The sequence below is a fragment of the Peromyscus leucopus genome, chromosome 10 (assembly GCF_004664715.2).
Source record: "Peromyscus leucopus breed LL Stock chromosome 10, UCI_PerLeu_2.1, whole genome shotgun sequence".
Taxonomy (NCBI): domain Eukaryota; kingdom Metazoa; phylum Chordata; class Mammalia; order Rodentia; family Cricetidae; genus Peromyscus; species Peromyscus leucopus.
This window is the reverse complement of record NC_051071.1, coordinates 2,132,198-2,145,482: the sequence shown is the minus strand read 5'-3', so window position 1 is coordinate 2,145,482 and position 13,285 is coordinate 2,132,198. Positions and strand designations below refer to the sequence as shown.

Sequence of the window (13,285 nt, the reverse complement as noted above, 5' to 3'; positions counted from 1 at the left end):
GTGCTTGTGACCTCTTATCTATCTGTGCAACGGTTTGTGCTGTATCCTTTTGCTTCTAAGTCAGGGCCCTCAGCCCCAGCTGTACCATAGATTCTTCCAGAAGCTTCCAACAAGGACTGACAAGAGCACTCGACCAATAGCAACCAGAGGACATAGGCAACAGTCCACATCCTAATTAGACAACAGGCTGCAATCAGACAGGCCACTGTCACCTGTGCTCATAGCCCTGTCACCTGCCTCTGTTTCCGCCCACTCGGTTCTCACCTGGCCATAATTAGCAGCTTAAAAATCACCATGAAAGCAAGAGGGAAGATCAGAAAGATAAAGGAAGGGAGAGACAAATACCGGAAGGTTGAAAAAGATGGAGGGAAGGAAGGATGGAGAGAAAGATCAGAAAAGAAAAAAAATAATGAAACAGGAAAAAGAGGGGATGAGCAGAGAAAGACTCAAGCTCCAGGTAAGGGTGAGGAGAAGAGAGGGTAGGAGGAGAGGAGGAACGGGCAGGAGGAGGAAGGAAGGCTGCGGTCAGCACAGAGACACTTGTCGTGTTTCAGCGAGGCCACACGTTCACCACGACACGTACTGCACATCCCGCTTGCGCCGTGCTTCTCTGCCCCGATGGCTTCTGGAATGCTCACTGAGCCCCAGCTAAGGACCGGGCCTGGTTCCGTGGCTGGGGACACAGCCACAGAAAATGCACAGGCTTTCTGCCCCAGGGAGACCTCTAGGGGGCGTCCTACATGCTATGATGCTGAAATGATAACTTATCTGGTATACACACACATACACACACACACACACACACACACGCACGCACGCACACGCACACGCACGCGCTTCATGAGTGATTGATTCAGAAGTCAGAGAGGGACAGCAACTTGTCTAAGGTCGCACAGCAAGTCAAATGGAAAACAGGAGAAGAGTTGGCCTTGATCTTTCCAAGCACTGTGTTCTGCTCAGCCTGAGGGAAACATGGCCTGGACTCTGGTGTGCCTTGGTGTGTGATTCTTCTGTGATACAATGATGTCTAGACACAAGCATCTATGTGTCACAGTACATCGTCCTGTGATTTTCTCTAAGCACAGATAACAGAAGATTTCTCCTTACACAAAACATAAACTTCAGCTTTGTGCATTTTTTGTTGTTGTTGTTTCAATAGTTTAGAGGAAACAAATCCCCCCCAAAACTCTCCCGCTGTGGTTTTTGGGCTGCCTAACGTTCTCTGCCTACCTATCTCCTAAGTCCCAGCCTCTTAAAACGGGTGTCATGACCCACATGGGGTTGTGCAACTAAGTGTCACCAAAAACTTGGAAATAGTAAAAGAGTTCTGAGTGTCCAAGCACACCAAATGAACTCAGAATCAAACAGGTAATGAAAATGAGGTGTTCCTGGTAGCGCTCACCCGTGCTGCTCTGTGCGACTCTATACAAAAATACAAACACACATCTACTCATTGGCATGCAAATTTGCCTTAACCTTTAGTAAATGTTAAACATATAAATATATAAAAGAATTGTTTAAAATAAGAATTTTATTACTCATCAGTAAATGTTTGGCTTGTATAACTACTTTTAAAACTTACTTTATTTGGGGCTGGAGAAATGGCTCAGAGGTTAAGAGCACTGACTGCTCTTCCAGAGGTCCTGAGTTCAATTCCCAGCAACCACATGCTGGCTCACAACCATCTATAATGAGATCTGGTGCCCTCTTCTGGCCTGCAGTCATACATGCTGTATACATAATAAATAAATAAATCTTAAAAAAAAACTTACTTTATTTGTATGTATGTGTATCTGGATGTCTGTGTGTGGGTATGCACATGCTGGGAACTGGGGGGGCGGGAGTATGTGCAGAGACCAGAAGAGGGCACCAGATCCCCTGGAACTGGAGTTACAGGCAGTTGTGAGCATCCTGATGTGGGTGCTGAACAGCAAGCCTGGGTCCTCTGGAGGAGGGGTACATGCTCTTAACCACTGAGCCGTCTCTCCAGCCCCTCTGCATCTGTTTTATATGCTGGCATACCTACATTGTGGGAAAATGTCTTACACGATAGGTATGAGGAGTGATTTGAGAAACCCTGGCCTAAGTGAGACCATGCAGGCTCCATCTCACGGGGTGCTGAGGCTACCTTGGATTCTGCCAGCTGCAAACAGCTCTAAGGTGGAGACAGCTGTGCACAGCTGCTTGGCAGCTGCTAACTCCTGTCTTCAAAATGTGCTGTGGTCTGAATGGGAAGCGTCCCCACAGGCTTATGTGTTTGAACCCTTGGTCCCAGAAAGTGGCTTCCTGGGGGCAGGCCTGGTGGTAGCACACACTTGATAGGCTGGCCCCATGTCCTACCCACTCTTGGCTTCCTGAATGCAAACACGATGTGACCAACTGCCTCGTGTCCCTGATACCTGCCATGCCTGTCTCACCAGGAACTGTACCCCCAAGTCATGAGCTGAAATAAGCCTCCTTCCCTTACACTGCTTCTTGTCATGTGTTCAGTCACAACAGTGAGAACAGCAAACATCTGTCCAGGGAGGTTCACGGTCACATAGTAAGTATAGGCATTCTTACAGCATTCAATGCTCACTGACTGACAGCCCTCCCCAAAGGCTTAGGTCTACAAAGGCCCAAACCCTGCATAGCAGTGGCTGGCTCCTTTAATAGCTGCATGCATTGACTATTTCCTTCTGTTCTCTCTCTCTCTCTCTCTCTCTCTCTCTCTCTCTCTCTCTCTCTGTGTGTGTGTGTGTGTGTGTGTGTGTGTGTGTGTGTGTGTGTTGCTGGGAATAGGACTTAGGGCCTCACACATGCTAGGCAAGTACTTTATCACTTAACTCTTGGTCAAGTGTCTTTTTAAAAGTTATTTATTTTAATTTTATGTGTATACGTGTGTGCCTGAGTAATTGCTGGAACATATGTGTGCAGGAGCCCTCCCAAGAAAGCATTGGATTCCCGGAAGCTGGTGTTATAGGCAGTTGTGATCTACTCCGTGTGGGTGCTGAGACCCAAACCCTGGTCTTCTACAAGAGCAGCAAGAACTCTTAGCCACTGAATCGTCTCTTTAGCCCCCTTGACTCTATTTCTTAACGCCCCTGTTTGCTTTATAGTGAACAGCAAAGCTGTGGTGGCACTGTCCTACAAAGGTGCAAGCAGGGGGCCTTCCCCAGCAATGAAAACATCCCCACAGATGTTGCCAGGGGTCACTCTACATATACTGCAGGACGGGGAGATATAGAAAACATCCAGCAAGGCCCATCACCCCAGCTCCTCAGCTCCCAGATGACAGAGGACATGACTTTCATCTCTATACATAAGTGGCCCTCCAGGCCGTGTCATGGCCATCTGTCTGTCTTCTGATGTCGCTGTTTAGAAGCCAGGACCACCACTGCTTGTTCCTGTGTCTGTCTCCTCTCCAAGCTCTAGAATAGCTGGGCCATACCTTGATCACACACACACACACACACACACACACACACACACACACACTCACTCCAGTCCCAGGGCCCAGCATTGCTTCTGGGACACTGCAGAAGCCTGGTGAACACTCACAAAGAAGCACACCAACACACCAGCAGGCAGTTTGCCACCCACCATCCTCCTCAGCTCCTTTTACTGTCAGGAGCCCTCCCTCCAAACTCCTCCGAGTGGCCCGCTCCTCTGGGGACTTAGCTTCTAACTAAGCAACCTATTCTGAAAGTTGTCACCTACCTGAGTTTGGGCAAATGGCGTTCACTCCTCTAGACTCAGCTTAGGGACAGGGGCATTAGTGCCTCCCTGGCGGCTTTGCAACATCTAAGGGAAGCCAGTGCTCCGTGGCTAAGCAGCAACTGTAATGTCTTCTCACAATGCCCGCCCTACAGCTCACAGCTCAGCTCCCAGAGTCCATCAGATGTAATAAGCAAGAGGGCCATCTTGGGAGTGGGATCTCTGCTCCCTTCAAACCTGGCTGCTTCCATTTGCTGGAGCACGTGACTTTCCCCACCTGCTTCAGCTCCCTCCCCTGTAAAGTGATGGCTACTAACTCCACCCCCTCATCAGCTAGCTGCCATGAGCACACAGCTCCAGGTAAATGGTAGCTTTGTGAAGACTGTCTGCTGCACAGGTCCCTACACACACTCACTCCATACCTCTTGCTTCCCAGTCTCTGTTCCTTACAGCAACACAGCCACATGAAGACAGTCCCTTCAGTTCAGGGGCAAGTGGCTTCTTGTGGTCATTTCCTCACTGAGCGGCTCATTCACTGAGCATCCCAGTCCGTGGGTGCCAGTCCCATCTCATAATAAGGATGCTGAGGCACACAAGTTCAGTAACCAGCCCAAGACTACCCTAGCCAGTCTGGATCACCACTGGCCCCTAAGTGGGATCCTCCAGCAGTCCCCTATAGGAGTACCTTCCCCACATCAGCACACAACTCCCCTACTGAGGAGTGTTGCACGTCCCATGGGTTCCTAAGAGCAGTCTCTGTTTTTCCCTCTGCTCCATACATAGGGACCACTGTTTATGGACAACATAGGGGACCTTCAGGAGACGTCTTTGGGCTTTGATAGTCAATGAAGCTCCTTGGGATGCAGGGCCTGCTGAAGAGAGAGCATGCATGCAACAGTGAGGTTGTGGATGCTTGTGACTGGTGAAGGCTTTCCAGCTGAGGGTATAGACCCCACCTGGTCCAGCCACTGAAGAGCCCGGATCCCAGAAGAGCTACTGACTCTTGCCCCTGATCGAGAGGGAAGGACAGCAGAGGGAGGTGCGATTCCCTGCTGGTCCTGATGCTGTCTTGGTGTCTATGGTCAAATCACTTGTCCCTCCATCAGCCTTGTGGTTGTTCCCTAACACATGAAGGATTAAAGGAAAGAACAGGAAATGGACAAACAGGAGCAAGAGCCTGCCAGGCATCTAGGAACCCACTCTTCTCAGAGAAGTGTTTTGAAGGAACAGTGAGTCCCAGCGCTCAGGATGATGACAAGCTGGGAGAATAAAGCCTCAGGCGAACCGCCTAAATGAAAGCACATTTATGACCATCACAGAAAAGATGCTAAGTGACAAGTTCCATGTGCGCATCATTTATTTTCAGAATTACAAGGAGACAATGGTAAGTGTACACTTTGTTTTCCTCTTGGTGGCTGAACAAGAGGTGCACGGGAGGGACAGGCAAGAGATAAAGCAGTGAAATGCACAACAGAACACAGACGCCATCAGTAAGCTGGCCCAGGCAAGAGACAGGCCATTATCCGGGGAACTTGAGCATTCCAGGTTCCAATTAAAAGAAAGACACGTTTGAATTTTTAAATGAGCAACTCCCATTGGTTTATACCGTCTGTCTGTTTTGTTGTGTTTTTGTTTGAGGCAGGGTCTGCCACTGCCCAGGGTGGCCTCGAACTTTCTATGTAGCTTGAATTCCTGATCCTCTTGCCTCTATCTCCCAAGTGTCTCCTCTTCTTTAAAGGAACTGAGTTCACTATGGCTTTAGGGACACAGGGCTAATGCAGCTGGAGCCACCCCCTGATGCCAACTTCCAGGTCTGTCTCTCAACAGCTATGAGTGACCACAGATAAGACACTACTGCCCAGAGCCTCAGCTTCCTCTCTATGGACTGAGGATGCTGAGAGCAGCTGCCCCTCTCTCCACAAGCTTTGAGAGGAAGCGCTGAACACATCTGGCACATGGCGGGAAGACATTAAATACACATGTTTACTCTTCCGTCACCTAAAAAGGAAATAAATGTCCAGTCTTCTTGCCCCAGCGTAAGAAACACACCCATCTTTGAAGAGCTAGTAATGGAGAGATCCAGAAGATGCCTAACCCATGGCGCTTTCTCCTAGGCAGCCCTGGGGCCCCGTGTGCTGCTGCTGGGAATGGAGGATGCAAAGACCAGTGGATGCTGGACCTGCCCTGGGAAGTTCACAGCCCAAGAGGGGAGGAGGAAGTTGCTCACAGCCTGGAATGGACCACTAGGGCAGACAGGGGAGGAGTGAGTGCTCTTGGGGAGGGGCTGGGTCAGAGGAGACCCATACTGTGGGCCGAGGATCTGTCTCTCACAGGGCTTGCACACTGTAGGAATCCACTCAGTGTCAAATAGATGGGTGAACAGAAGGACAAACCGTGAAGGGTACGAGGGGCAACTGGCTGCCTGGCAACCAGCTGGATGAGTGGACAGATGGGGAAGATACAGATGAGTGGGGACACCAGGAAGCACAGGTGACAGTGGACAGACGGCGGCCGAGGCCCAAATGTTTCTTGTGCTCCCAAATTCATAGGTTGTGAAATCTAATCACCCAGGCAATAATGTGAGGAGGTGATTAAGTAGGAATGGGCCCCTCATGGGTGGCCCATCACTCTCATGATAGAGGCACATGCCCCTTCCACCAGGTGAGTACTCCGCAGCCACAAGGTACCATCTACCAACCAGGTCTCCTACACCTGAGTCTGTGGGTGCCTTGGGCTGGGTGTGAGAGGCTAGACTAGTGTTGGGGTGGGGGTGCACTGGTTATCTCTCTTGCCACTGTGACAAATAACCTGGCCGAAGCAACCTCCAGGATGAAGGACTTATTCTGTCTCTTCGTGTAGAGACTACAACGATGGCCAGGAAGGCGCGGGGCTGGGAGCAGCTGGGGAAAGCGTTTGGGCTCTGCCTCTTCACAGCTCAGGAAGCTCCAGCAGGTGGAAGCCCTGAGCTAGAACTGCAAGTCGCCCCAGGAACCCACTTCCCCCAGCCAGGCCCCACCTCCCAGCAGGTGTCTCTAACCTTTCAGCATTGTGACTCCGATATTTTCACTACCACCTCCATGCTCGAGAACCGCATGATTGCTCTTTTTAAAAACCTCATGGTGTCGTAAGTCTCGGCTTTTGTGTTGGGCCGCATTCATAGCTATCCCAGCGAGACTGCAAGGGCTGCAGACTGAACACGCCTATCAGGTCTAAGTGGGGTTCCACAGCCTCCCCAAACAGGACCAGCAGCTGGGGACCAAGGGCTCAAACATATGAGCCTGTGGGGGAGGTGGGCCATTGCAATTCGAACCCTTAACAGTGGGTGAGGGGAAGAACAACAGAAGATGGCGGTGGGGTGTAGTATGTAGTTGGACATGGGGGTCTGCAAGTGCGTGGGCAAGTGGGTCGACAAAGTGGGTTGGCAAATGAGTAGATGGTCATATGGGTAGTGAGTGACCATACGACAGTGGTGACCTCGTGTGTATGGATGGTGGGGACGGAGACTGGGTATGGTGAAGGATGGACCGGCCTCTAGTTCACATAAATGATGAGAGGATGCTGGGAAACGACCTTGATCAAGGGGCTGGACAGGAGTCAGAGGAAGGAGGGCAAGCGGTCATTCCTGGCCTGGGTTCCAGACACTTACCAGGCTACCGCACCCCAGCTGGGCCCGCAGGCGCCTGTTTTGCTGGGCGAGCTCCTCCACCTGACTTTGCAGACCTATCTCCGACAGCGTCAGCCCATACACGCAGCAGCGCAGTTCCTCCAGCTGTTCCCGCAGCTGCCGCTCGGTGACGCTGTGCTCCCGCAGCCTGCGCGCCGCCTCCGCCCACTCCCGCTCCGCGCGCTCCGCCCTGGCCCGCAGTGCGCTCAGCTCTGTGGCCTCGGGAACGCCTAGGGGACCGGCCAGGATCTGCGGCTGGGGGCTGCCCGCACTGGGTAACGGGTCCGGGGCATGCAGCTGTGCCAGCAGGAGGCCGGCAGCGCGGCCCAGGCGCCGCACGTCGCGCTCCAGCCGCTGCACCTGCGCCCGCAGAACGCGCTCCTGCTCCCGCACCAGGCCCAGCTGTAGCTGCTGCGCCCACCCACAGCGCTCCAGGGCTGCCGCCTGCCTTGCCAGAGCCTCGTCCTTGTGCCGCAGCCGCTCCTGCAGCCGCCGCTGCTGTCTGGCCGCGCTCTCCGCCTCCCGCACCTAGGAGTTGTGGTGATGGGGACGTCAGGGAGCTCCAGGCACACGCCTTGCTCGCTCTGATTTCTTTTCCTAACATTCCCGTATTCTGTGCATAGTAGGCATTTTGCATTAAAACCTTACGCTGGGACCAAAGATGGCTCAGAGGACAAAGTCACTTGCCACCAAGCATGAAGACCCAAGTTGGGTCCCCCAGGACCCGCACGTGATAGAAGGAGTGAACCAGTCCCACAAGCTGGACTCTGACTTCCACTGTACTGTGACGCATGTATGTGCACGCACAAAATAAATAAACACTTTTCAAGTTAGGCTGATTACTGAGTTTGCTAGCACTGTGGCCAAGAGTCATCTTCACCTCCCCCTAAACTGAGCCCAGGAGCTCCATGAGTTCCCTAAGTCTGTGTGTATGCAGTGGATTGGAAGGGCTGTACACCCTGCAGAGGGTCTCTGGAATTGTTCAGTCTGAATAGTCCACACCAATTTCCAAACTCCACAGAGCTTCTTATTTCAGTGATATGGGCTGAGCAGAGGCCAGGAAACCACAGCAGCTGTTCACAACTCAATGCCTCTCCCACCCCCAACAGGGCTGCCATTAATCCCGCCACACACTCAGAAGTTACCTGTAGAGTGGGACAGCTAAAATTCTTGCAGCCAGCTCTGGGGTACAGCATGGCAGCCTTGTGTCTGACTCAAGGGCTTCCCTGTATCCCTCGGCCCATCCACCTGATCAGGGAACACTTCCCCATATTTGGACACCCTGCCTTCTCCCTACCACATACAGTGAACTGGACCGGGGTGCAACACCACTCTGAAAAAAACGAGGGTCTTCAGTGTTCACAATCTGTCTAGACAAACATTGCCTCTGTGGTAGGCTTTCTCTTACCAGCTACCTGCCACCCTCTGCTGCCAGAGAGCCTGTAGGTGGGAGAAACGTGCCCCAAAGAGGAAAGAAAGCACGGGCCATCTCAGGCAGGCTCTGTGGGGTAGTTTATTGATCAGGTGTGGAGTTGCGCTTCCTGGAAGTAAATTCTCCCAGCTTTACGATTCTGTAGTGGGTGTTTGTGTGGTTCTGGGTGCCTGGTTAATCCACGGCACAAGTGGGTGGGCCTTTGGGACCTCTCAGGATGACCGGAGCTCACTGCAGAAATGAGGCCTTTTTGCTTCCTGGGAATACGACCAGAGCAAAGCTGCCGTCTGTGACAGATAAGACACGAAAGATGCCCAAAGCCTGTTCACACATCCCTGCAATGCTGACTCCCTCATGCCCAAGTCTCCACCGAAAACCATAAAGGCTAGAGGTTAAGGTTGGATGGGGGCTGGGCTGCAGCTGGGCCACATGTGACCCTGACCCAGGCCCTGAATCTATAAAGAGGTTTCTTGACAGATCGGTCAGAATGCCTTCGTGTTGTTCAAGACAGTAATAACAACAGGGAAGCATGTGGAAAGGGCACAGAGCCTCCCCAGAAGCCCTCATGCCACAACACAATTAGCTTACATGGCACCCTTGCCCTTCATTTTCCATCACACTATAAGCATCTCCATGCAGGACTGTCCCTGACTCCCCTGGTGAACCCCAGGTGTGTCCAGAGCAAGGCTCAAAAACCCTTTCAGCGTCTCCTCTGAGAAACCACGTGTCCCCAGTGCACAGCCACAGCCTCTACCTTGCTGGGAAGACTCACTCCCCTGGGGTTGAGAAGCCCCCAGGCATGTGAGCCCAGCAGCCAATTTCATGTGACTCTGCCTCCAGTGGTCAGGGGAGAGGCGAGAGTGCTGACCCCCCAGTCCCCCAGGACTGAACTGAGCCGAGTCGGGCTCCTTGCCTGGCTGTCCCATGGCTGCCCACTGTCACAGACACACAGGACCGTCCCACAGGTCATGCGCACACACCAAGGCACAGCTGAACAAGACTCGAGAAACAGCACTTCCTTTAGTGCAGCCACCACCCGTTCGTATTGAGTTCCCACCCCACGAATGGGCTGCACCCTGCAATCTCAAAACCCCGAAGCTATGCTTTAAAGTGCAATCCCTGAAGCCGGGTGCCCGGGCATCATAGGGTACCTATTGCAGAGATCCAGATCCATCTGCTATTTCTTCCTCGGCGTGCCCTGAATCATCTCCTCTGCTGGAAGGTTTCTTATGATGGATAAGAATGGCCGACGGATAACATTAGTGAGATGCCCACCTCTCTGAGTATTCTACATATTTCTAGTCATTTAACTCATATGACCACCTGAGGGGTGGGTACCATAGTATTCCCATTTTACAGATGAGGCAACTGAGACCTGTCGAGGTTATATCACTTGTCCAATGTCACACAGCCAATTCAGCAGTAGAACTAGGTTTTTTTCTCCAAAACACGCCCCTTAATTACTCACTGCTTCTTGGTGGAGGTGTCTCTTGTGCTCTGGGCCACACACACACACACACACACACACACACACACACACACACACACTCCCCAAAGTAGTAGCTGTCTTCCTTGGGCCTCCTAGTGCCAGCTCCTTTGCTGGGAGGTTGTCTCTTCAGTGACCCCAATGGAGTCCCTGACGTACTTCCCAGCCTTTCCTTCCCCGCACGCACCTCTTTCCCCAGCCCTCCACAGCAGCACGTGGGTCCGTCCGCCTCAGCCTCACACTTCATATTCCCTTCCCAGCAAGGTCTGAGAAGGTCGGCCCCCAGTTCTCTGAAACATCTTTTTCCCATCACACTCACAAGGTGCCCAAGTCCCTCCTCCACCCGAGACCAGGTTCTTATCTCTCCTCTGTCCTCACCTGCATGCAGCAATTTGAAGACAGAGACTTGCATTGGCCACCTCCTGTCCTCAGGAGCCCAGGCATAAGAAAGGTATGAACATGCTGACACCCAGACTTCCCCAGGAGGCCTGGGAGGTAGGGGGTGGGAGGTAGGGAGACAGAGAAGCTGAGGCCCTGGGTGACCGACCACACGACCAGGCACTGGGAAGTAGAAGGGACACGAACCTGGCTGACCAGTTCCCCCTGCAGCGCCCGTAGCTGCTCCTGGGCGTACAGTGAGGCACGCCTTTCCTGGGCCACGCAGGCACTCAGCTGTTCTACCTTCAGGAGAAGCTTCCTCTCCGACTGCTCCAGCTCCTGGACCCTGCAGGACCGGAAGCAGGAGACACTCGCTCAGGGCGGTAACTGTGTAAACCCCAACCCCCACCCCTCCAGTCATCTGGCCCGGCTACTGGTCTGAGAGTTTCATTGTAAAACACTCACGTACGTCATCAACTCGGGCTCTCACTCTGTAGCCCAGGCTGGCCTCAAAATCCTGACCGCTCGCTTTCTACCTCCCCAGTGCTCGGGTGACAGGAGCGAGCCACCATCCCAGCTGTACGTATATCATTAGAAAGTCTCTGCTCTGCCTCAAAGATATCACTGCACGGATGGGAAGATGGCTCAGTGGGTAAGAGCACGCATTTGGAGAGCATGAGGATCTGAGTTCAAATCCCCAGCATCCACATAAAAGCTGTGCCTGTAACTCCAGCACTGGAGACTGAGACAGACAGACCTTGGGAGCTCACTGGTCAGCCTGCCTAGCCAAAATGGGAACTTCCATTTAAAAGCGAGGCCCTGCCTTAAGGCAATAAGGTAGAGCGTAATGGAGGAAGACACTCTCATGCCCTGTTTGGGCCTCTCCATGCATGCCGATGGGTATTGCATGGATATGCCTACTACATACGTGTGTGTACACATACAGCAACGTCACCTGCCACAGACTTCAACCATAAGTGTTTCTCAGCCCTAAGTTAGCAACCCACATCCATGAAGACCAAGAGACGGAGTGGGGGCCAACCAGCCCAGAGCTTGTTCTGTACCATCGGACTAATGCTCACAACTTAACCAGCCTCCAGGTACTGAACTTCACACAGGAGAAAAGTGAGGACCTGAGAGGTGGATTATTTCCCCGGGTCACCCAGAAGCGTGGATTCCAGGCTGACCGTTCACCTTACTCGCTGTTGCCTCCCGTTCTGGCTCCAAACTTACGAATGTCTTCTAAGGAAATACTGACGGTCAAAAGAAGGTTTCTGTGATTAAAAAAAAAGGGGGGGGCATGTCTGTGTGACTCGCGCGTCTACAGGAGATGCTGTTCTGGAAGCAGGCTAAGGGACTGCAGAGCTCTGTGCTGCATGACGAGCAGAGACTGTGCCTAGCTGGGAGGGGACAAGCCCTGACTGCAAACAGAAGAGGTGATATAAGATGGTGGCACTTGAAGGGGAAGTCAGAGCAAGGCTCCCTCCAGAGGTTTCTGTCTCCAGGACAGTGCTAGCCCTGCCTCCACGCTAGGTAGCGTTGGCCTGAGACACCCCCCATCTCCCACTTACGCACATGCTTTCTCCTTCGCCCAAGACCACCTGGTGACCCTCTCGGACTCAGACCCCGATCCACAAGGAGGGTCCAGTTCTGCTGACTGCCTCTGCCTCTACCGCCATGGAAGCCTAACGGGGTTAGTTTATCACGATGGCCCTCAGATTTTCATTCATAAGACAGACAACTGGACTTTGCTCACAGGGTTTTGCTGGGATTAAAGAGAATGGTGTCTTACAATTCAAAACACAATTGTGGGTTCCTCTCCTTGGGGAGGTCCCCCTACCCCACTTGAGTAAGTCCTCTCGAGCGAATCAGTCAGGAGGTGGAACCGGCACCTTCTCCCTGTTTTTGAGAGGCACCGAGAGACGAAAGGGAGACAGTGAAACCATTCTCTTCCTTTTGGGGAGAAACCTGTGTCCTGAGCTCAGGAGACAGTTTGTTTCTGACACAAGAATAAACCGTCAGTGCAGTAGCTGAACTGTGGCTCCAGATACCCCCAGATCCTGATCCCTGGAGGAAGGACATCACCCTTCATGTGCACAGAAGCTGCAGGACAGGTGAAGTCAAGTCTGTGGGAGGAGACGGGTCCTGGAGCGTCATGTGGCCTCCAGCTAGTCAGAAGGAGGCCTAGCCAGAGCTGACTGTAGGGGAGAGAGCTGTAGAGTCACTGAGGTACCACACTTGCTGCAGCTTGGAGACAGGCTGGGAGCCACGCAGAGGCACTCAGCTGAGGGTCAAACACCTAGGAGTGAGTCCCAAGGGTGTCTGGAATGGGCGTGACCCTACCAACAACCTGAGCTAACTGAATCCTAACTTCCAGCCTCCAGAGCTGTTAATCAGCTGAGCCAGGACTCCTGTTGTTTGTCTTGTTTTGTTTTGGAAACACTGTGTGGATGCAAATGTACACGTGTGCGGAGGCCAAAGGCGGGCATGGCATGTCTTCCTCAACCACGCTCCACTTTTTATTTGTTTTGAGACAGGGCTTCTTACTGAGCTTGGAACTCACTTGCTGTAGGCTGGCCAGGGAGGTCTACTGCTCCCTCATCTCTGCCTGACTCACAACACGGCGGTT

General features: G+C 52.6%; 1 protein-coding gene across 1 annotated transcript in view; it reads right to left on the bottom strand.

The window, feature by feature from the left end:
• Nucleotides 1-13,285, bottom strand: part of C10H4orf50 (chromosome 10 C4orf50 homolog) — a 92,041-nt gene that overhangs the window by 71,537 nt on the left and 7,219 nt on the right. The window contains exons 3-4 of the mRNA XM_028882348.2: nucleotides 10,864-11,002; nucleotides 7,343-7,888 (exon numbers count right to left, since the gene is read on the bottom strand). Coding sequence (XP_028738181.1) covers nucleotides 7,343-7,888; nucleotides 10,864-11,002 — 685 coding nt within the window. The remainder of the gene's footprint in view (nucleotides 1-7,342; nucleotides 7,889-10,863; nucleotides 11,003-13,285) is intronic.